The sequence below is a fragment of the Aythya fuligula genome, chromosome 18, assembly GCF_009819795.1.
Source record: "Aythya fuligula isolate bAytFul2 chromosome 18, bAytFul2.pri, whole genome shotgun sequence".
Lineage (NCBI taxonomy): Eukaryota > Metazoa > Chordata > Aves > Anseriformes > Anatidae > Aythya > Aythya fuligula.
Genome location: NC_045576.1, coordinates 5,660,929 through 5,685,000, shown reverse-complemented (window position 1 = coordinate 5,685,000; position 24,072 = coordinate 5,660,929). Strand labels below are relative to the sequence as shown.

At 39.2% G+C, this 24,072-nt stretch overlaps 1 protein-coding gene across 1 annotated transcript; it reads right to left on the bottom strand.

The window, feature by feature from the left end:
* Window positions 1-2,564: 2,564 nt before the first annotated feature.
* On the bottom strand, window positions 2,565-18,657 carry NARF (nuclear prelamin A recognition factor). The gene is made up of 11 exons (XM_032199478.1): window positions 18,280-18,657; window positions 17,704-17,784; window positions 16,538-16,681; window positions 14,728-14,860; window positions 13,326-13,460; window positions 9,073-9,191; window positions 8,077-8,206; window positions 7,335-7,407; window positions 4,649-4,786; window positions 4,151-4,308; window positions 2,565-3,569 (listed from the first exon to the last, which is right to left on the bottom strand). Exons 1-11 carry the CDS (start codon window positions 18,304-18,306, stop codon window positions 3,328-3,330), a joined length of 1,380 nt encoding a protein of 459 aa, XP_032055369.1. The 5' UTR covers window positions 18,307-18,657; the 3' UTR covers window positions 2,565-3,327.
* Window positions 18,658-24,072: the final 5,415 nt, after the last annotated feature.

The following is a 24,072-nucleotide window of genomic DNA, read 5'->3' as shown; positions in this document are numbered from 1 at the left end:
GGACAAACAAATACAAGGTTCTGTGGCTGAGGCAAACTTACTGGAAAAGGCATAGCAAAATTACAATGTGTATCCCCTGTTGTAGCAGTCACAGAACAAAATGCTATATAACCTGAGGTATCCACCACTTGATATGCTTGCCAATAATACCTCAGGACAATTTCCAAATTAAAATTTAGCATTTCCAGTTACTCTCTCCCAATCCCTTCAACTTAGTCTTTTCTAAAAATCATCTAGAGACAGATTGTCTCAGCACAACATTCAACCACAATGTAAAGCACCATGGCTGTCACCACACGAGGAACTTGTCCCATTGCTGAAAACACAGCAGCAAGAAAAATTATTAGTTGCCAAAAATTGCATCAGAGAACTAAATGGCGCTGTAGTTTCAGGAAGCATGGCTAGAAATACATTGTCAACAATGACGGACTTGCCAAATGTAAATTTAAAAGCCAGAATCAAATCTTTGGCAAGTATTACACTACAGATAATCTGCAATAAACTGCAAAAAAATCAGTAAAAGAAGAGGGAAGGGGAACGACTAATTACAGTTAAAGAGTTTTTGATTTGTTTTAAACTGGCACTTTAAAGAAAAGGTAAAAAAAAAAAAAATAAAATCAGTTTTACTCCAAAATTCTTATAAAACAAAAACTGACCAAAAAATTGGACAAGTATCAGACACTAAGTCATTAGTTATAATACATACATTCCACCTAGCCACTAGAAGCTGTTCAGTTAATGCCTTTGTCATCTTTAAAAGAATATTGGGGCAGACAAATATCCTACTAGATACATTGCTATCTCAATAGGTTACATCACTATGTAGGTGGAGGAAATGGTGGACTCAACTGAGAAAGTTTAAATTTTTATGCACTGAGCCACCTACTTCCCTTGCGGTGGGAGCACAGCATAGTATACTGGGGACAGATTTGTCACCTATTCTCCCATTCCAAGGGTCTCCCACCAGTAGGGGAAGCAAGGCTCTTCAGTGCAACAGGCAAGCACAATGGCAGAAGAAAACATGTACAGCAGTACCACCTATTTTTCAAGTTGTACAAACAGTTCAAGGGTATCCTTTCAGAATAGGAAGGCAGCTCTTTTGAAGTTTAATGAAGATTTCATCAGAAAAGCAACAACTTTATCGTACCATTTTGTCCAGTATATGCACATAAAAAATAAGCACACTATACAAAGAAGTGAAGCAATATAATTTAAACATGCCATCCAGCTATAAACCATATATACATAGAAACATATGCCTATACAAACAGAACAAGACCACTTTATTACAAGGTACTTCTGTTGAAGTTTTTTGGAGGAAATCATGACAGAAGCAAAATGAGATCAAAGGGGACAGGTGTTGCCTCTAATAGTCTATTCAGAAGTTTCATGCAACACCACCATCTGTCTTCAGCATTTAATAAAGTTTTAGCTGTACATAGATCTTCCCATGATTTCTGGACTCCCTTCCTGTACAGAGGTAGATTTCTGTAGATGTTCTGATATTGCACCACGTAAGTATAATGTTTTTATTAAAAACAAGGAACAACTTACAAAGGCTAATTTATGGGTATAATCTCATTGTGTGCATTCAGGTAGCACAGTAATTGAATTCATGTGCACTTGATGAAAACAAGTCCCTCAAAGCGAAATATTTTATTTAGTTTGAAGTCCAATTAAAAGCTGCAATTCTATTAACGGCTTCACATTCAGCTATCTCTTGTCATCAGGGTAACACACTTAAGTCTCTCCCTCTACTCTTGAGCCTCTGTTGTTTAGCCACTGCAAGCACTTGTGTTGCCTTTACTAATGCCTCCGTCCCATCCACTGCATTCAAGTTAAATGCTGATTTCAAATAGAGACAGGCTTTTGCAGTATTAGAACTTATGCACACAAGCAGTTGCAATACTAAGAAATTCACAAGAAGATGCATTCAAACACTTCTTGAAATGACTAACGAAGCCCATCCACACTTTCAGAATGGAAAACAATCTGAAACTGTGCTAGCTTCAAAAAGGCCATTAATCAAGAATACAATGCTACTATGAAAATTTGAAGACATTTGGCAATAGTTTGATTCTTTTTTTTGTCCATCACATTCTTCTACTACCCTCTCTGACAACTCATGAAGGTGCAAAAATGCTTGCATGCAAATACCACTTTGTTTCTTAAATTAAACCTCTATAGCATACCTAAAAAAGTAGGGACACCACAACTAATGATGCCAATGTATAATAACTTGAGCTCACAAGCAGTGCTAAGTATTTTTTCAGATGCACTCCATGAAGTGGAAAAACTCCATTTTTACAGAAGTCTGTCACCATGGAGATAAGTGAAAAAGAACAATCTGGTATTCTGTGTACTGAAACATGAGAATAGAAGTGCTGCGAGTCTGGCTCAGCAACTCTAAGAAAGTTGTACTATGCACATGCTCTTGTACTATGCACATGCTCACATGACAGTGCATGTGCATGTTTCACTTTCATAAAGAAGCTAATGTAAGCAGCACCAGTCTTCGTAGCTGCAAGTTTATTAGAAAACTTAAGAGAAAAGTTATCTTTTTGTACCAATCAACCAACGATTTGTAACTATTTTTAATGAAGGCTTACATTGTAACCATTTAACATTAGTTTCCCAATTTCATTTTATGTGAAGTGGCTTGTTCCTTATACAATGTTACATCAGTAAAGAATGGTGATCCTAGTTTGGATCTGAGTAATGTCTGTTGAAATATTGATAGAAGGCATACATAAATTCATTACGCTTCTGCATATACACACCTGTCAAAGTTGTTGTTGTTGTTATGTGTGTTGTTCGTTGTTGGTGTTTTCATTAACAAAGCAAGTAAATCCCAAGTTACTATAATAACAACTGCAATAATATTGAAATTCACGATGACTGTTCTCCCATGATGAAAGGGATTGCACACCTAGCAGTAGGAGTGAGATGGTCTCGCCTTCTTGGGAAAGCCCACGTTGTGAAGTGAAGGGAACCCTCAATCTGGAGTAGCTTAATCAGGACTCACACTCCCTGCACCTGGCAGGAAGTGCTTACGTACCTTTCAAGATCACATTTTTGAATGAAGAAGTTCATTACACACAGGAGAGAACATACAGTAAGAGTTAACAGACAATGGCAGGAACCAGGGCTTTTGGAAACTTCTCTTTTTGTTTTTAAAAACCAATGGTTCTTCACAACTAAGAATCCACAACTAGGAAAGCGTCTCATTCATACGCTCGGCTAGTGCATAGCATCTGCAATTGCATAGAATGTTTCCAGTGCTGAATCAGTAACTAACCTAAGTAAATTCTTTCAAAGTTTGATTGGTTACCACTTGATATCCAGACTGCTTGCTGTTTGATTTACTGCACTGTATTTGGTGTGCAAAGTTTCCTGGACCTTACTGGAGTCCATGCCTTCTAGCCAGTCCTGGTACATCTTTTGTACATACATGTTGGTTTCTGGAAGTCTAACAGGTATTGCAGCATACACTTCTTCCATCTGGTTAAGCAGCGCTTTATCTGGTTTCCCATCTTCAGTTTGTGCCTGGCCTTTTCCATTTAGGCACCCTTAAAATAAAATAAAGAAAAAAATAATAATAAAAAAAGAGACACAGTGATAAAGATTTGATATAAGGAGAAATTTGGAAACTTCCTGTAGACAGTATGAAAAGCAAAAGTTGTTTCTTTACAAAATCCACCCTCCCCCATTCTGTTCAAATTTGTATTTCCCTGAAGTGACTCCAGTATCAACATCCTTATAGAAACTTCATTTACATATCAACTATTTTCTCTGCCTTCTCTGTGGTTTTATGATCTTAATTATGTTCCTTGTCTTTTCTTGCCCTTGACAGCCACCATTCCAGAGGCTTCCTCTGAGGTTTGAAATCATCATAGGAATCATGCTGTCATTTATTTATAGGTCATAAGAGAGCAAATGATGTTGTGGTTAATTTTAGAAAATACAATCAATTTCTGAGCTAATCCTGTATATGTGTAATTGGTGTTCTAGACCAGTCACTAAATATTAAGCATTTTAGATTATTAAGAAGAGAATTAAGAAGGAATGAAACAGTGCCTGCCTGTAAGTACCTTCCTTTGAGATTTAAGGTTTGCCTGCAGAATGACTGTACATCCACTAACATTCTTACCTCCTGGGCAGGCAAGGACTTCTACGAAGTGGTATAAAAACTTTCCTTTTTTCAACTTCAGAACCAGGTTTTGAATATTTCTAAAGCCGTAAGCCGCTGCGAAACGCAACACTGTCTCACCATCCTTTTCAAGGGTGACTTCCTGAAAGTCCTTGTTCCTGTGAAGGTATAAAAATAAGGTTTTAAATTCCTGCATTACCAAAGGAATGATCCAGCTGTGTCAGTTTGTATCCAGATGCTTAACATGTAACAGAAGTCTTCAGTAAAATAGAAGGTGGAGTGAAATTTTCTGGATAGTACTATACTGAATTTCTCAAGGCAAGTAAGTTATTAATAGAATGAAAGCTAGCAGGAGCTATTTTAAAGCAACAGATTTACTTATCCATAATATATAACTGCCCATCAGTGAAAGACACAGACTAATAACAACTCTGCCAGGGTTCACTTTAGTGCTAACCAGCCCATCCTACATAACAGTGATACATAACTGTGACTTACTTTAATGCTTTGTAGGTGATTTCTTTGACATCCATGCCAAAAAGCTCCTTGGCAGCATGTTTGAAAATGTGCTCCAGGTAACCATCAGATCTCTTCCCATCATGCCTTACTACATCTCCCTCCTTTATTTCACCAAACCTTAGAAAACAATAGAAAGGTCAACTCCTAAATTTAGTTCCTTCATTTCAAGCAAGTAGCATGTTTCTTCCCTTCTCTCCACCCAACCTCCCCCCCCCCAAAAAAAAAAAAGAAGTTTCATTGCAGTGAGACCATAGCTTTATTATTATTTTTTTAATTCGACCCTTTAAGGACAGCAGTAAGATGCCGTGAAAAATAAAAGAACAGTAGGAGGATGCAGGGCTCTCCACGTTCAGAAACCTTCAGTAATTTACAGGAATCACACTCGGCAGTTTACAGACTCAGTTAAATCATTGCTCAGAAGACATTTTTGGGGAAAACAAAACAAACAAACAAACAAAAAAAACAGCGAAAAAGTAAGCACAAAAATATTTTATCAACTTTGACATGAGGAATTCTTAGCCTAGGAGCACATAAGAGCACTTCAGAAGTTACAAGCCTTTCTGATAATTTGTCTGCTCCTGCAGAACTATTTGTCAGTCTAACGTCGTGCCATTAAAATAGCTCCATCAGTGCAGTTGCCACTGCACTAGAGCACTGCAGCTTTAAGATAAGTGCCACTCTACAGTGAGCAAAGAAAATTACTAACATCATACCTAATAGACATAGCATCCCTCTGTTCCCCAGTTAAAAGCAGAGCGCTGATGAGCACAACTGGCTGTAGTATAAACTGTACTGGGATGCATGCTGGCAACAGCCAAAGACTGCACCTCTCCAGGCTCATGTTCCTTGGAAAAGGAGAAATCTAGAGGGGTGTGTGGCAATGCTAGTTTCAGGAAGGAATGTTGTTATTCAGATTAATGAATGGACAGATTACATCCTTTGCTGTTACGTGCAAAAGCCTCTCCAGTTATAATTTAATTTGCCTTCTTCCCTTTCCTGAGGTCTATACAGTGCTGCCTTTTGCTTGAGCAGTCCAAACATAGCATCCAAGCAGGAAAACAAAGGGAAAATTACCCCAACAAACACCTTACTAAAAAAAGTGGAAGTTGTAATTCTAACAGAGAAGTATTTTAATCACTAAAGAGCTAAGTTTATGTATTTAGTACTGCCCTGTGCCATGCCATTACATTTATTGAAGTACTCCAACTTCAATTTGATAACTTTGGGTCATTTTGCTTTGTGAGATTGTCTCCTAATTTTAGCTAACTGCTCATTGTTAGCATTCACCAGATACAAAAGCAAGTTGAAAATTGCACCGAGTTACTTGGATATTAAAAATTATTGTGAACAAGTACTTGACCACAAATTGGTGCTGTGCTACAACTTGTTTTAAAGAAGAATACTTCTATTTATGTACTTTTCTCTGCAGAAATCTGCTTTTAAGACCCAACAAAAGCAAAACACGATCATATCTCACAGCTTTAAACAGTATAATCAAATTTGTCATTCTTAAAACAAACATTATTCCCCAGTATACACTGATGTAGTAATACAGGTATGTTCTGGTTAGGAGTTCGCTCTTCCATTGGACATGCTGATTATGAAAGAAATGAAGAAATGATTACCTCTATGTGATTATGTCTGTGAAAACTGTACTTAATCTAAATCTTATTCTGTGTAGCAGCTTCCAGTAAAAGTAAATCAGGGCTATACTACAACCACAGCCCTGAAACTGTTGCCACTGTACAACTTCATTTCACCAGTCTAGACTAGATATAAGCCGGATACTAACTGCAAGGATTTTTTTTTTTTTTTTTTTAAATTTCCAAAGCTTTCCATTCTGTGCAAGAAAGCATGTTTATTGCTCTACCACCACCACTCTGGAAAGATACCAAGTAACATTTGTCACACTTGAACAAAGATCACTGAGCACTGAAACCAGCCTCTGTAGCTAAGCCTGAAGAATAAAACACCCCGCATACTGCTTTCAGGGCTAATCATAGCCATAAAAAAAAAAAAAAAAAAAAAAAAAAAAAAACTCTTCAAATCTTTGTGTTACTTTCATTTACTACACTTCACCTTGAAGTATGTTTCAATTTTATCTATCTTAAAAAAAGTGAGTTGCCTTGTTTAGGATAAAACTGAATTACCATTGTTGTGAAAGGGTGCTATTTCAAACAATTCTCCATGAACATACTAGGGGAAAGTGGAAATTTACTGTCAAAGTGCTGCTCTGATTGAAAAGGAAGCACAGAACAGATGGCCAGCCCATGAGGCACCCCAGCATCATGGTGAGGCCAGGCAGCTGGAAGGGGGCAGACGAGACTGTTAGCTTTAGACGTGCTCAAGGAATGGAGAGCACTGAACGGAGTCAACAGACAGTCACACTTAACTAGCAAGTCACGAACTTGATATAGCCAAATCTAGTATTACAGCACTGCAATATAAATGCAGAGCTAAATAAATCTTCAAAAATCAGATTTTAAAAACAGTTTTTAAAAGTTTCTGAAAGGATGAGGCTTTAATATATTCAGGCTTTGATGCCGGCTTTTTGCTTTAGCAAGAAAAAATGTTCCTTTGAGAAGTTTTACATTTATGTTGAACACCCATAGGTTTTGTCAGTTGTCATCAAAATAAGGAAGCAATCGACAACAAAGCTACTTACAAACTATCCACAGCTACTTCAGTCATATCTTTCATAGACACATTTTTCTGCTCCATTATTTGGACAATTTCACCTGTAGGAAAACACAGGACATTTTACTTTCAACACGAAGCAGAACGCACATGCCATGCATTTAAGAGATCGACATCCCAACACCTCCATGTGCTTACAGCCACATCCTCCACTTCTTAGAGTCAGTTACCTCCAATAACTCAGAAGCCTGATACATTGAGCCCTGAAGAAAAAGGCCATCAGCTTGCTCCAAACTTTGCATAACGCTACTTAACCTTTCTGTTGAGTAAAGTTTAGAACAAGTAGTTTCTACTTTGCAATGAAAAAGGAGGATATATTGTTTGGACATCAAGCCTACAAGACAAGAGTCACACCAAAAAGTCACTGGTGTCACACAATGAAAATAATCCCAGTAGAGATATGGCCATACATAAGCAAGACAAAGATTTGTAACATCGATTTGCATAGCTCTTACTTTTCTTAAGGGGTTAACAAAACTAAGTATCTGAATCTTGATCATGAACTTAAAAGGGAATTTTTTGGTTTTGCCTTCCGTATAGAATACCACTGCTACCAGTAGCACAAAACTGTATTTATTTGTAAAGCAGAAGAAAGCCCATCATACAATTAAAGTATACTTTGGAAAAAAAAAAAAAAAAAAAAAAAAAGCCTGGCATAAAAACTGGAGATTCATGCATATCTTTACAAATAGTAAGCTTAAAGATTTAACCTGATGTTAGAACACAATCAACTTCTTGTGAATTATACAAGGCAGTGTAGAAATCTTCCCTCAAGGCTTCCAGTTTCTTGTCATAACAAGGCGCCACAATTACATGGAAAATTTTATCTGGAGACAAGTTCTGCACAACAGAGAAGAGAGCACATGTGAACTCCACAGAAAGCAAAGGACAGCTTTAAGGATGACAAAGATAAAAATAACACCACACTTTCCATACAGGTAATATTAGAAATCAATCCATAGAAATAAATTTGAAGACTGCAGCACACGTGACATGGTTTGCCAGAAGTCAAAAACATGAGCAAACAACATTTGAAGTCAGTCTTCTGTCTGAAGCTTCTACTTATTCCTTCAGACTATGTGACTTGTGGTTTTGTAGCTTTTGACTGCCTTAGAAGTAAGCGCAAGTCAGGATGTCTGAACTTCATTTTCTAGCTCTGTCACTCACTCACTTTCAGCCACAAGTGCATCAGTATTTCTCTGTTTCTGTGGAGATAGCAGTATTTTTCTATATAAACTGAATGCAGTTAAGTGTATGGTATATACAAAGAACAGCAACTTTTTCAACATAGAAATTCTGAAGATAAGAAGATTAGTTTCTGGCATACAATGCATTTATTGATTCTGGATAGGAAGGAATTTCCACAGCACTCTCCTCCACTCCTATTTTAACTTCTACAGAACTACACAGGCAGTACATAACAAGGATCTCATTAGCAACTCTGGATTTAACTTCATCTCTAAGTAGCTAAATCCATGTTGCACTGGGAGCACAAGGATTGTTGCCAGCTCACAAATAAGATTCATTGTACATTGTTCTTCTCATGGACGCTTACTTGTATGGCAGCAGAGCAGCATTTATTCTTCAAGTGAAAAGACAAAATTCAGGATGCTTAGAATACACCAAGATCTACATTTCTGTATTAAAACATACTACCCCATCTTTTTAGAAGAGTATAATGGTAAAAATAAAGCAGAATTACTTACCTGCTGCCTGGCAAAGTAGCCCTTCACCAGGGAGCCCATGATCTGCTGTGGAGACTTTGCAGTGCAAATGTGGGAGGTCACAAGATTGGTGAGTACTCTCTCAGCATACCGGATCCAACCTAGAATGACAGGAACCACAGACACTGAGGTAGCATGTGAGCATGGTAAGGTGACGGTAGTTACAGCAAAGTTGTTAGAAATGAAAAAAATTTCACAGTAGCTAGAACACTCCTGCTTTGAAAATGGGAGTCCATGCAGGCTGGAATCCCCCACCTTAGGAACTGCAGGAAACCTCAAGGCTTTGTTAACAGTGCTTTACAACTAGATACCGGTAATCCACTGCATAATTAATTTGAAACATAGAAACCACCGTAAACTGCATGATCTATTACATCCTTTCTAATGCATGGAATTAACAAAGTAGGAAGAACAAGATCCCAGCTAACAAAGAGTAAGTTGACTTCCTAGTCCTTAGCTCTTGGATCAGTGGATACTCCAACAAATGTACTCTGTTCAATTGCTTAGCTGTAACTTTCTCTTTCCTGAGATTTAATAACCACACACCCAGCTTGGTCATCTAGAACAGAAGAGTCACATGGAAGCATTATCACAAGATGCACATGGCTTTAGCTGGGAAAAATGGCTTCTTTTATTATTGTTAGAGTATCTACACCTTCTTTAGAACCAACTCCCTGTACACAAAACAGTTAACTGGTGTCTCTTTGTATCCAACATCCAGTCTTAGTTACTCAAGACTCTCTGTCCCCTTCACCAGGCTCCTTCAGCATTTCAGCTACAACAGGGTATTTATATTTACACCACCCCCGATATCCACAACAGTTCTAGTAACCCCACTTTACAAAACATGAACTGAAAAGTGAGGGGATTAAGGTATCCAGGCTATGTGATTCTTACTTAGGCACTGTAACTTTTACTGGAAGCAACAGCCCATCATCTTTTACAACAAGGACTTATTCAGAATTTTTGCTTCACCCACATGAACTGTAGATCAAACAGCTAAATTGTGCAGAAGTGTTTAACGCAGCCTTCTAGGGAATTCTGTTGCTTTTGGTGCTAAGAAAGAGTAAAAACATTTCTTGCTTCAGCCTTTTATCTTCAAGCAGATCAGTGTTTACAAAAAAAGGGAATACCTGTAGTTTAATTCTTAAGCTTGAAGACATTGCCAGGTATTTGTACATAAGCGCAAGTCATAACACTGCCACAAAGGCCCGTAAGAGAACTGGAACTCAAGTGGTATTCAGATATCCTACTTGCAAACTGTAAGGAAATATCACTAAATTCCAGGGGATTTCTGGCAGATAGCACCCCAAGCCATTTCTTAAATTCTTTCCTTCCAGCAGACGGAACAAGTGTACAGTAGTTCCCACTGCACAGTGAGCATTAGTCATTGTTTAATTATACAAGCAGCCTTGAATGAGCCGCACAAGGCATTTATCTGCACTTTGCATACGTGCCGTTTCTGCCTACTGATCTGTGGGGCTGAATTCCAGAGCCACAGTTACAGGAGGCCTGAGATACCCAGCTTCTCTATCAGTGTCCATCTGTACCCACAGAGGCCTGCACCCTTCAGGAATTCATTCAGATTCTAAACCACTTGCTGGCTTGTGTTAGTATCAAAGAACAAAAAGAAGCCCCTCCAAATCACTGTGTAAATGCTTACAGATCCACTTCAGAACATGTTATTTTTAGTGGTTTATCATAAGGATGTCAGAGAGAGACATATGCCATAAATATTTATGCATCAGTATAAAGTACAGAACAACTAGGTAGAAAATACTCACTACTTTAAAACCCCATTCCTGTAAAAGGAAATTAATTTAGTTGACTAGAACAACAGCATTTCAATCCCCAGCAGTTATGCTCTTCCTGCCTGTGCTACAAGCCTGCCCCATTGACTTGTTTTAGTAGTTCAGAGGTTATCAATGCATTAAAAATACTGCATGGTTCCCAGAGCAAATGCTTCACATTGCTTAACCATTTGGTAAATGAAGAAAGAACTGATTGTTTCTGAAGCATCATGCATAAAAATCACTAGAGCAGTTACACTGTTGTATTTTGGGCAAGAAACAAACAAATAAAAATTCTCACTTTACCAGAACAGCAGGCAGAGGTAAGAACAATTTAGGCAGAGACAATAAAATGCCCCTTGACCAGGTTTTGGGATTATACCAGCTATGCCCTGTTACTCAGGGTAGATTTTACAATGCAGACCACTACTGCAGAGGGTGATGTTTTAATCTGTGTAGTTATACCGAAAGATAAGTAAAAGTAAAGCAGTAATATTTGAGTTCACGTTGACCTTGATCTACAGAGCTATATGAAAACATTTTTGTGATGAGCACACCCAGTAAACGAAGTCTCTGTGACAAATTTATGTCATCTGGGGTCAGAGAGGGGAAGGAGAATGAAGAACAGAAAATGCACCCAGACAAATTCATGAAACACAGTAAACAACCTTACTTTAGATGACTGGACAAATTTCTTCTGTAATTGCTGTCAAAGGGAATGAAATGCTGCACACTTTCAGAATGGGTTTACAGTGGTATTTCAGTTCACTTTTCCAGAAATGGAAATCACCCATGCCTCTACATCCACAGCACAGCAGACAGCTAACACCACAACTTGCAGTGAAAACAGAAACAATCTTTTGTAGAACAGATAAGGATGAGAAAAGAGCTCCAGCAACTGTGCTAATATCTGTCTAGTGAGAGAAGCAAATAATCTTAACTCTGTTTCTAGATGCAGAAAATTAAAATGATCTCAGAGGAAGTTCTAAAAGAAACCCACAGGTTTTGAATTTTAAATAACGCACAAGTCAAAGCTGATTAAATGGGGTGGTTTCAACTTTGCAGGTTTTGCACTTCCAAAAGAGCAACATGTAGTATGTCTGTTTCTAAAGATACCAGATAACACTAAGATAACACTAACAGAAAGAAGTAGAAACTTTTCCCTCTGACATGTATACAGTTCCTAAAGCATAACCCAGATACTTCCACTAGAGAACATGCAGAATAAACAAGAGTACAAGTATAATTTAAATATCAGTATTTAAAATTTAAATAGATGACAGGAGCAGATTCTGGAAGCCACTGAATACATACTCTCACTCCTTTAACTGTAACATTTTTATTTTTTTAAGAATGCAATCCACATGAATTATTTCCAATTTAAAAATATTTTTGTATTTTTCATAGAAAGCCTTTTGAAAATCAACACCATGAACTTGCTAGGGTGGAGTTGGCAAGGGACGTTATCAAAGGAGTTATTTTTGCCCCCTTTTTGATACTTGTTTTTAGGAATATTATTTAGCACAGTTGGGAACTGACTTGACAATGTGCGAACAAATGCACGAGTAAACAATAAGTGAATGTACTGCATCTTTTCAGTTGTGATAAATGCACATTCCTATTGTAACAGAACAAGTTCTCATGCAAAATTCTCAGAACAGGGTCACATGGCAAGTGGGAGTTATTCTGTAAATGTTAGACATAACTGTCTCAGTCATTAGAAATAGCGTCACTTGCTGAAGTGAAAAGTTCAAGACTTTGCTTAAGATAATGGAGGTTATGGTTTACTTACACCAGTTAGAAAAATTTCTTAAAGATTCTTTTCAATAAAAAACACCATGTTAAACTTTGTGGTCCAGGCATACAAGCAGCAGCCACCAACTCCTCAATCATAATTTCAGTTGTGATAAATTTCTCCTAGGGCTAAAAGGGCTAAGGAAATGCTAAAAACCTCAGTTCTTCTGTACCTCAGGTTCATTATCCAGACATTAATATGTAATGTATGCTTCTTTTATAGCAGTAACAGGAAATACAACAAGTTGATAAACACCATGTATCTACACTAGCACAGGTCATCTGTAGTTCAGGTTCTCTGTATTATTATCAGAAGCTCTTGAGTACCAGCAAGGTTCATTTTTTGAAGAGCAACAACAGAATTTACACTCCCCACCTTTTACAGAGGTGCAACAGGAAACAACTACAAGATGCAGACAGGACATTTACTGCAACTTTTGTAGCTGACTGCGCAAGGACTACACTGAATTAGCAACTACCTTATCCAACATGAGCACACCCATTCCTTGTCGGCATGGCTCACATTTATGTGGCTGAGATAGCTCAACACACGTGGGAAAGCCCATTGGTAACTCTTCCAACAGCCCATGAAAAACAGATGAAATCACCCTTAATTCCTTGATGGAAGAAGGTTGGAGAATCAGTTCTCACCAGGGCAAGCAGAGGCAAACATTGGTAAGGCATGCTCCTCCTGGTTCCTCCGTTGATACCGCTGCACAAATTCCCTCTGGCTCTCCAGGATACTGAAATCAGCAGCTATAGTGGTGTCGAATACATAATGCACCCCTATGAAATACAATAGTAAGGAAAAAGTGAACGAGTAGAATGTTTTCCACCTCACACATCCTTCCAAATCCTAGGTCTACAGAAAATCTTGTAAGATCAATGGGTACATTCTCTACTCTCTACAAAAATTTCACAATTAGTACAGTCAAAAATAAAAGCTGTATGCTGAAAAGCTATCTTCTGTGTCATGAATTGAAAAGGACCACCAACTTGCTAACTCTGACTAGCAACACTTAAAATAGCTGTCAGCTTCCTTATGGCAAGCTTTTCATTCAGAAAATATTTGCGTTTTGTTTGTCCAATTGCATAGGATCACAAGACCTCAGGGCTATATGCAGTGACTCTTGAGAATGAGCATTCTTTACAAAACATTAAGTGACTTCTTATCCACAAGAAACACAACATGTAGCCTGCTAAGAGGCATATCTGCCTCTGCTTAAGTTGTCTGCAAAGGTACACGAGCATATCAGCAACACAGCAGAGACCTTCCATCTGCTTGTTTAGCAACATACTCCCTATACACCTACGTAATATTGAGCACGTCCCTGCAGCAAGTGAGGCAAAGATAAATAACGTATTCTAAGAAAACTGGGGCCCACCAGAACTTGGCTCTCTTTTTGGATGCAGAAAATAATATACTGGGTACAGACATGCATTAAAAAAAAAAAAAAAAAAAAAAAAAGGCAGGAAACAATTCACAGGTTTATTACTGTCCTTCTTCTTCCTCCTTCAAGTACATTAAAGAAGAAAATCCTTAGTTTTTCCAATTAAACTTTGTATATACAGTATAAAGAACAAAGGAAATACAACTTTAACATACAGCAGATACAACAGTTTTTATGAGTCACTTGAAAATACAGAAAAAAAAACAAAACACCTGATAATATTCTAGAAATTAATGTCAAAGGGCCAGTAGGCACTTAGACTAAGAACCCCCTCTCCCTAAGTTAGAAAACAAGGGAGAAATCTTATTGAAGCTCACAGCCAAATCCTCCCTGGTTTCTTCACAGTGAACATTTCAAAGACGGCTTTGTAACGTCCTTCTGTTCTCTGACCTTCACTATCAACACAGTCATGCTTCAAATCTATTCCTGAAACCAGTGTATGTCACACTGCTGCATGGTCACTAATATCACAGAGTACACATTTCAAACTCACCTCTAAACTAAATTGTGCTTTATGACTGCATAACAAACAGTTCTGCTGAGAAAGCAAAAACATAAAATAATCTTCCCTTTCTGCTCCACCGTAACAACCCCAAACTTACCGAGACTTTTGAGGAAACCACAGAGTCTCCTGGCTGCATCATTCACAGAGAGATTGAATTTAGCAGCAAAATAAGGCAATGACTGAGGGCATATAGACACTGCCAACACTTTGTGTTTTGAGGTATCACATTTCTGGTAAACAAAACAAAACACAAAGGAAACAAGGTAATTACAAAAGGGTAATGCTCCCTCCTTTCCCTCCCTTTTCTACTCCTGGAGTTACTCCTCAGTGTCCTATGCTTCAGCAGGCCTTATTATAAAAACCCCTATGAAACAACTACCACGTTTCTTGAGGGCAGGACAGGATGTTCTTCTGATCCTGTCGGTGTTATCTCTAATCATCTGTAGATGTTGTTTTTGTATGACTCAGGGAAATTCATCTGTCCCAAGACAATTCTGTGGTTGGTCTCATAATGGCATAAAGAAATTTAAGAGACATTCAGCACCTATCAAGTTTTCATTCCTACCAGAATCTAGTACTGACAAATGAGGAAAAAAAGCAGAATGTTTAAATACTAACATAAATGAACTAGTGTTTCCAGGAGCAAGTTACAAATTCAACACAGCGAATTACAGATCTGAACCTTTGTTCAGGCTCCCATGTCTCCATCACTGAAGAAACTGAGAGGAAACTGGCAAGGCAGGACCCTAAACAAGCCAGCATTTGTGAGCACTGAAGAACTCTTTGAAAACACATACAGTGGTGTGCAATTGTGAAGCTCAGATGACTCTGGTTTATTTGAAGATGAACCTTGTGGTTTCATTGAGATGTTGTCCAGATCAGTGGAACACTTGAAAGAGAAACCAGGACTATGCTACACACAAGTCTCACCCTATAAAAGGTTAGGGACTATAATTTGTTCTTAGACACCCTAAATACTGTATAATGACCCTGCAAGTAGAGCTCACGACTGTCTGGAAAGCATCTTGCTTGCTCACTGCCTTTCTCTGGACCTGGTTAAGTTCTGACCTGTCTGCCTCTCAATCGTGGACTTTGGGCTGTCTTAATTGGACCTATGTGACCTGAAAGGCTTGTGTCCCTCTGGCCCTCCCCCCCCTTCCTTCTCTTTCTCTCATGTACAATATCATGTTATATGGAGAGTTAAACGAGTTCTAAGAAAACTGAATTACTACGTAACAAATCATCTCATTTACAACACTTATGTACAGATAAAGAAAACGCCAGCATTAATTCTAATAGCTTTTCATTACCAAGTAAGGACACAGAAGACTTGAATGGAACTAAATTAAATCAGTATGAAGATCTACAAATCTTAACACCATACATAGCAATTACATTCCAGGGAATACCAATCTCAGCACAGAACAGCAATTCTTTGGCTGAATTGAGGGTAACCATTTTTGTTCCAAACATAGGCAGCTCAAAAATACATTAAAAAAAATCTACTTCCAAAAGTTAGCCTCAATAACTTTGTATTATGTGGATACGTAGCCATAAGAAACCCCCAGAACAGTGCTAGCAACTATGGTGTGAATATGTATAAACAATGAACCTCAGACCTCTTTGATGTTAGAGTAATAAGGAAGTTATGTTTTCCAAAAATCTTACTTGGGCAAGTGCAATAACTTTCTTCATTTAGGGCCAGTGATGTAATCTTGCTTCTCTAGTGCAAAATTATGTTAAGTACTTTTACTGCTCATCTTGCCTTAAGTTTTCATTCCTCTCTGGACAAAGTACATCCTGACAGATCTTCATATTGACTGCCTTGGGAAATTAAGTTCTTAGTCATTCTGTAATCTCTCCCCCTCCTCACAGAAAGCAGTGCATTATTGTTTGTGTCATTTTACCTTATTAAGGTTGAGTATACGAAAGAGCTCCTTCTGATTCTGTTGGAAAACTCTGGCTCCTTCTTCTGATGTCATACAATTGTCACATGCTAAGCAGTCGCTAAGGAGTATTTTAGCATTAGCCAATGCATAAAACTCATTTTTCTGAAAAAATAAATAAATAAATAAATAAATACAAATACATAAAAATTTAATAATGATCAAGCAATTTTCAAGATCTCTGCAATGACCCAGATAAAAAGCAGATCTGCTTCTCACTGTTTTATTTACAACAAGACAATCCATGAAACTGGTATAATATTAAAGATTTTTTAGAAATAGTCAAAGTAATTTGTTCAATCCTTCTTCATGGTTCTGCTCTATTATTACTGTGAAACTGCAAAATGTTTAAGTGTAAACACATAGGTCTAAATTTAGCCCTGAAGTACATGTTGTAGCAACCTGATTTGCATTGCATTTCAGAGTTGACAGTAACCAACAATTTACCAAGCCAGAAAACTTTTAATTGAACTATTAAGCCTCTTTAATAGCCAGATGCCTCTACCACCAAGATGGCTTAGGCTTTTACTGCTAGGTAAAACAAACAGAAAGCAGTCTTTCAGTTACAGTGACCATTTACACCAAAGTAACAGTTATAGATTTCTGGCTAATACAATTGGCAGCTCAACTGTGGGGGAAAATGAATACTTGGATGGAAGTGCAAGATAACCAAGCTACTCGTGGAAAAAAAATAATTAATTCCTTCAATTAAGAACCTATTCCCAAGGAGACAGTTACCTCTTTAAGAACAGTATGTGACATGAGTTTGTCCTATATAAGAAAAATAATACATTTGTGCACTTGAACAGGCAAAATTCCACTTTTCTCCTTCTAAGCCCTGTTCCCATTGTGAAGAATTGAGGTAAGATTTTGACACACAAATAACTTTAAAACAACAACAACAACAAAACAATTATTGTTTGCGCTTGCAGACCAAGGTCTTTTTATTTAATCTTTTGAAACGATTCTTGATTCTCATGTTATGGACACATATAGACAGGGTCTTAACTGATACCGCGTTACACCCAGCGCTTAGAAGTTCTCTATTTGGAACCTCTGCCTTTGGGGAGCATCACAAAACAAGAACAAAAAGAAGTACATGGTACAGTTTTTAGAAGGAACATTACCTCTTCAAAGCCATCGTTAGAACTCAATGCATCAACAGATGTACTTTGCGAGTCATCATTTTTCTGTTTTTTACTGCATTCCTGAAAAAAAGCATAAGACGTATTATGCGAAATATACCCAGCAACATCATTACAGAACTATTTGGATAGTTAAAAACTCCTTTAGCTCATTTACAGGTTCTGACAGTACAAGAGCTGCACCTTTATAGCCAAGGCTTTATTTTCAAAGCACGTTGGCTACAGAAAAAATAATTCCTCAGAAATCCCCTTGATCGGTTTCACAGCTCTCAGCGACTGTGATGATTTTAAACCCCGAGGGGAAACACAAACAGGTCGCCGAGAAGCCAGACACACACGGCGAGGTGACCCCCCGAGAAACCCCAAAGAGGCAGCACCACGACCCCGAACAACCCCGAAGCACCCCGAAAAGCCCTAACAGGCAGCACCACCACCCCGAGCAGCTCTGAAGAGCCCTGAGGGGCGCCCCCCCCGCCGGGCTTCCCGGGGGGCGCTCTCCGAGCCCCCCGAGGCGCCGTCCCCGGGCGGGGGGGGGGGTCCCGCGACCGCCCCGCTCACCTTTTTGGTGCAGTTCTCGCACTTCATTTGCGGTCCCTCCGGCGCCACCCGGCTCTCTTGCGGGACAGAAGCAGGTCGGTGAGGGCTCGGCCCGGCCCCGCCGCCCTTTGTAGCCGTGCCCGCCCCCTGCCCCTCGCACCGCCAGGCACCGGCCGCTCACGGACGGGGCGGCCGCGGGGCCGGGGAAGAAGCGGGCACCGTACGGCCCCGCCGCGCTCAATCGAGTACCCGGCAAAGGCACGGAGCCGGGGCTGGGGCAAGGGCTGGGGTTGGGGCTGGGCAGCGCCTCACGGCTGCGTCGCCGCCGGGCTCCCGGCTGGGGCTGAGGCTGGAACTGGAACTGGGGCCGCCGCCGCCTCCCCGCCCCCCCGCGCGGCGGGGCCCATTGTGGACCTGAGCCTCGGCACGTAGCCGCCGCCGCCGCCGCGCTCGCCCCCGCCGCCGCGCGGGCACGGGAGGGGCCGGGGGCGCGCATCACGCGCCAGGCGCGCGCCCACCACCCCCTCCCCGGCAGCTCCTGCCGTGAGGTGCCGCCGGGCCGGCAAGGGTGCTCTGCTGCGGGCTTTTTCTGTGGTTTAAACATCCTCCGTAGTTACTTCATACGTTTTTCATACATTTCGCCTCCCCCTCACCCCATTGCTTCTTTCAGGTCTTTTAAAATAAGAGTTCGTGGGATCCTAGAATCATTAGGGTTGGAAAAGCTCTCCAGGATCATCTGCTCCAACCGTCCCCTACCACCAATGTCACCACTGAAACATGTCCCCAAGCCAGCCTTGAACACCCCCAGGGACGGTGACTCCACCACCTCCCCAGGCAACCCATCCTAACACCTGACCACTCCTGAGGAGAAACGGCTGCTAATTTCCAACCTGAACCTCCCCTGGCACAACTTGAGGTCATTCCCTCTGGTCCTGTTACAATTACTTGTGAGAAGAGGCCGAGCCCCAGCTCCCCACATCTTCCTTTCAGGGAGTTGCAGAGAGCAATGAGGTCTCCCTTCAGCCTCCCTTTTCTCCAGATCAAACAACCCCAGTGCCCTCAGCTGCTCCTGGGGTTGTTTCAAAGTTACTAAACACAAGATTAAGCATGTTAAGCCAACAGGGCTTAATCTCCCATTTCTCAAACAAAATACACATATCAGTGCCCTGTTTGCAAACACCCATCATGAAACCCTCAGCATAATGTTACAGGGTGCATAGCCCTGCCTCCCACACCTCGCCACCCCAGCAGCACCGGTTAAGGCACTTCACATCCACGTCAGTGGTTGCCTTCCTAAATCTCACGTTGTACCATTTAAGAATGACGATTCAACCCCTATTTTGCTCACTCTGCTTTTTACGCATCCCTTCCATTTAAGCAGACGTATAAGCATACGCCTATGGCTGAGCAGAGAATTTTTTCAAGTATAAAAAATAACCTTTCAGAAATTAAACCACGGAACTTCCACCAAGCATGTAACTTCCTCTCTGAACTGCAACTTTCCTTTGCAGAGTGCAACATAAATTTCTTCCTGGTACAGGTAAGGTCTACAGCTTTAAACCACGTTTTTACTTATTTATTTATTGTTAAGCACAAATGGCAATGTTGTACAAGAACTAGAGACAGTAATCACTGCTTAATTTTGTAACCCCACAATGTAACTTCCCACTATTTTTTTCTTACTGCAAACTGCCTATAAAAGATATCACATCCAGAGAAGTGAATGTCTTAAAATCTTTTACAGCGAAATCACCAGTCTAATTAGTGTTCTTAAAGATAACCCTAGAGTAGAATGTAAAAATAATGCCTTTTTTTTTTTTTTTTTTTAATTTAGAGACTGAGGTGACATATCACTGAGGTTGAGGAATCAGGAATTCCTTACTACTACTACTAATGAAAGCACATAGAAGCACCATTTCTTATTGCCTATTTAAAGAAAAACACTATATATATTGCTTTATATATACACCCTGGAAAAAATATCACTAATCCTTGCTTGAGGTAAAAATTATAATAGCTACAATAATGACAGTTCCCTGTGCTTCTGCTATCTTCATTCAATATGCTTTCATGTTTTGTATTACCATGTTAGTACAAGAATTTTTAGAGCACTACAATCATTCTAGAGCAATATAACTTAAGACTTTGGGTTTCCTACAAAGTTACTAGAATGCAGCATTTAGGGAACATCTTGTTAAAACCTTTTTCTGTCCCTCTGGATGAGTATCTTCTTATGAAAAAACTGTGCCAATCTTATCCTTATTCCACAAGGGTACAGTACGCATAGTTGCATTGTCAAATATAGCAGTAGTGTTCTCAGTTAGGAACATCTTGAGATTTGCAATTAAAGTCATAGTTAAAATCTTTCTGTTTCACACTTACGATTATGCTTACTTTTGTTATCCAAACTTAATACAACAACTCTTCAAAAGATGTGACAGCTTTGGATATTTCATAGAATCATAGAATATCCCAAGTTGGAAGGGACCCATAAGGATCATCAAGTCCAACTCCTGGCACCACACAGGTCTATCCAAAAGTTTAGACCCTGTGACTGAGTGCACAGTCCAATCGCTTTTTAAATTCAGACAGGCTCGGTGCAGTGACTACGTCCCTAGGGAGCCTGTTCCATTGTGCAACCACCCTCTTGGTGAAGAACCTCTTCCTGATGTCCAGCCTAAACTTCCCCTGCCTCAGCTTAACACCATTCCCGTGGGTCCTATCACTGGTGTTTACATTGTGGTACTGGTGTTTATATTGATAATTCTGCACAGATCATATTTAAAATATATGTATTTTTAGTTTTCCCTCATATTTCTTTACATTCATAATGCAAATCAACATCTAAACATTTGCAGAAATACTGAACCATCTGAAAACATCTCAAGTGTACCTCTGCCTTGAGAACACCTGGGCTAAATTAGTTTCAATTTAAGAATTCAATCAATAAAAAAGAGCAAAAACTTGTACAAACCGGGGAGCATGCAAGGAATCAATATTTCAATGCACAGTATAAGATTATACTCATGCAGTTATTAGATAATTAGATGTCCCATTTATATTACTGCCGAGGGCAACTTCTGCTTTCCATTAGCTATTTATACCATTTTCCCATAGAACATCACATCAGTTACCATCAGCACTGTGCCTGACAACCCATTTTCACCTGCCCCTGGGGCGGTAGCAGTTAGCACCCTTGCTAGGCTGCAAGGCTACTACCAAAGAAACTCAATGTAAAAGCTTTTCTATGTCAACAGTAGGCAGCACTTAAAAGTATTAAGAAAGGACACTTTAAGTGTCCTCTCCTGCTGTATTTGGCCTCTGTTGCTACATTTAACATTTATACCTGTAGCTAAAGCATTTATACCAAGAATTAAATAGAAAACTAAGTATTTCTCTATGAAAATAGTACATTGCAACCCATTTCAGAAAGCTTTAAAGGCTATGCATCAGTGCTGCGAGGCACTGTAAGCTGTAAATGCCTCCTCAAGTCAGTGACAGCATATGCCACTCAACAGCTGTCAGAATAGGCAATAAATCTTAGTTACAGCTGGTAAACATGTATTCCATGAAATGAGCAATTTCCAGGCTTTATACACAATGTTCCCATAGAGTTCAGTGGGGCAATGGGATGATATCATTTCTATCTGGGACCGACAGTCAATTCAGTCCAGCTGCAAAACACAACACTAGATTAGTGACTGTTTCCAACCATTTAAAATCAAAAGACACTAGGAATTTTATCCTGGCATGTTAATAAAATCACACACATAATGCACTGCTGAATTTCTAAGTTTAAGGGAAGACTTTGAACAGAAAAAAAAAAAAAGTACAAGGAACTACAAGAGAATATTTTGGAAAAGGGTCTGGAATTAGGAAAAAGAAATAAAGGCACAAAGTCAGAGTCAAACTAATCAAAATAAAGACCGGTTCTGTCATATTTGCATGTTCTTGTGATTAGATCATGACTTAGAATTTACAAGTCTATTTACTATACAATGGCTTAAAAATGTTTTTATTGAGCAAGATCTCTACAAGTAGTCAATTACGTATCTCTGAATTTTTCTTCTGGCAAATAGTTTTTGTTTCTGCAGCAACATGTTTTGGATTTCATTACGTTCTAAGTCCAAGATTAGGCTTTTAAAATGTGTTTCTTCCTCAATTTATTTTTTTAAATCAGTAGGCATATCGCCACTTACCTACTTCAAAGTACTGTAATAAAATCCCCAGATTATTGCACAAGAAATGTCATAAGAATTATTAATCAATACCAGATCTTTGCCCTATTACAGTTTAGACATATGCTTGATCACGTGTGGGGTATTTCCCATATTTTAAATAATTTCCCTCTAACTTCATAATTAAGTCTTTCCAGTTTATCCTATTGTGGCTTTAGCAGAACTGGAGAAGTATAGAAATGCTAATATTTTAGCAGATAGCAATAGAAGAATAAAACAGATCCTTATTGGTATGTTGTGTGATATATATTGACTGGAGGGGACAAATGAATTTCTTCACTCTACTCTAGAGACAAGAAGTCTTTGTACTTTATCACATGGAGTGGCTTAACATTTGGTTTCCAAAGAAACTACCTACATTTAAAAGCTGACCGCTGCTTAGATTATTTTTATCATAAGCCATAGAAACTCAGTTGCTTGTTTGGGTTGAAAACACAAGATACTTATTACTTTGTATTATTCATCCAAAGCCAGCAGCTGGTACCTCATGACTCCCAAGCATGCCAATTCAAGCTTTCAGTTCCTTGTAGCCCTTCCCCATTCACATAGTTGTTCTGTTACACAACACAGAAACTGCAGATCAGTTTGTATTTTCTATTACTTGCAGTATATTAACTCCATAACATGGAGTCTGAGTCCTCCCTCCCCCTAATCTTCAAACAGTTAACTCTGGACTGTCTAATCTAAAACTAATGGACTTTGGACTGTCTAACATAAATCTAAAACCATTCACTGTGGAACCAAAAACTCAGTTACTGTTCACCAGCAATGATGTTCTGGAACAGCTGAACAAACTTCAAGCATATGGCCTTAAGCAACCCCTCTGGAGTATCTGGATTTCTATTAGGAAAATATCAAAAATTAAGTGTCATTAAGGAAGGATCACATTCCTGTGCAACTGAGAGAGAACCAAGTATCTTCAGGAGATGAAATGATCCATTGATTTACATAAAGGAAATTTAAGGAGTTGTACTAAGCTACAGGTGCCCACATTTTACCCATTTTATCCCAAATCTTAAATGAGCTGATGCTCTAATAGATTAAACATGAACAACTTTCATACCTGAATGATGTTTAACTACATTTGAAACACAAAGGAATTTTCAAATATAGCTTACAGTCCACGACAGGAAAGTCACTCAGGATTTCAACTGAATTGGAAACTCTCCTCCCCAAGCAACAGATTTTTCAAACCCAAGCCCCTACAGGTGACATGTAATTAATGAATAGTCATGGCATTAATATTAAACCTGTAAGCACTTTTTTTTTTTTTTTTTTTTTTTTGCTTTGCAATTCCTGCTGCACTAGACATTCCAAGTCCCAGCTACTGGGTCTTCTATAGACAGCTACCTTGAGACAATTTTGTGATACTGAGAAATCCCTTTCTAACCTCACCGTGCAGCAGCCTCCTGTCTGTACAACACTCAGGAAGTGCAAGTAGTGGCTACTACCCAGTGCAAGTGCTCTGTGACAGTCCATGCCCCAAGTACACATGGCTGCCACAGAGAGCCCTGACATACATCAGCCTAAGGGAGGCTGTATGCACTGGTGCTACCAAACCCAAGGGCACTCTGGT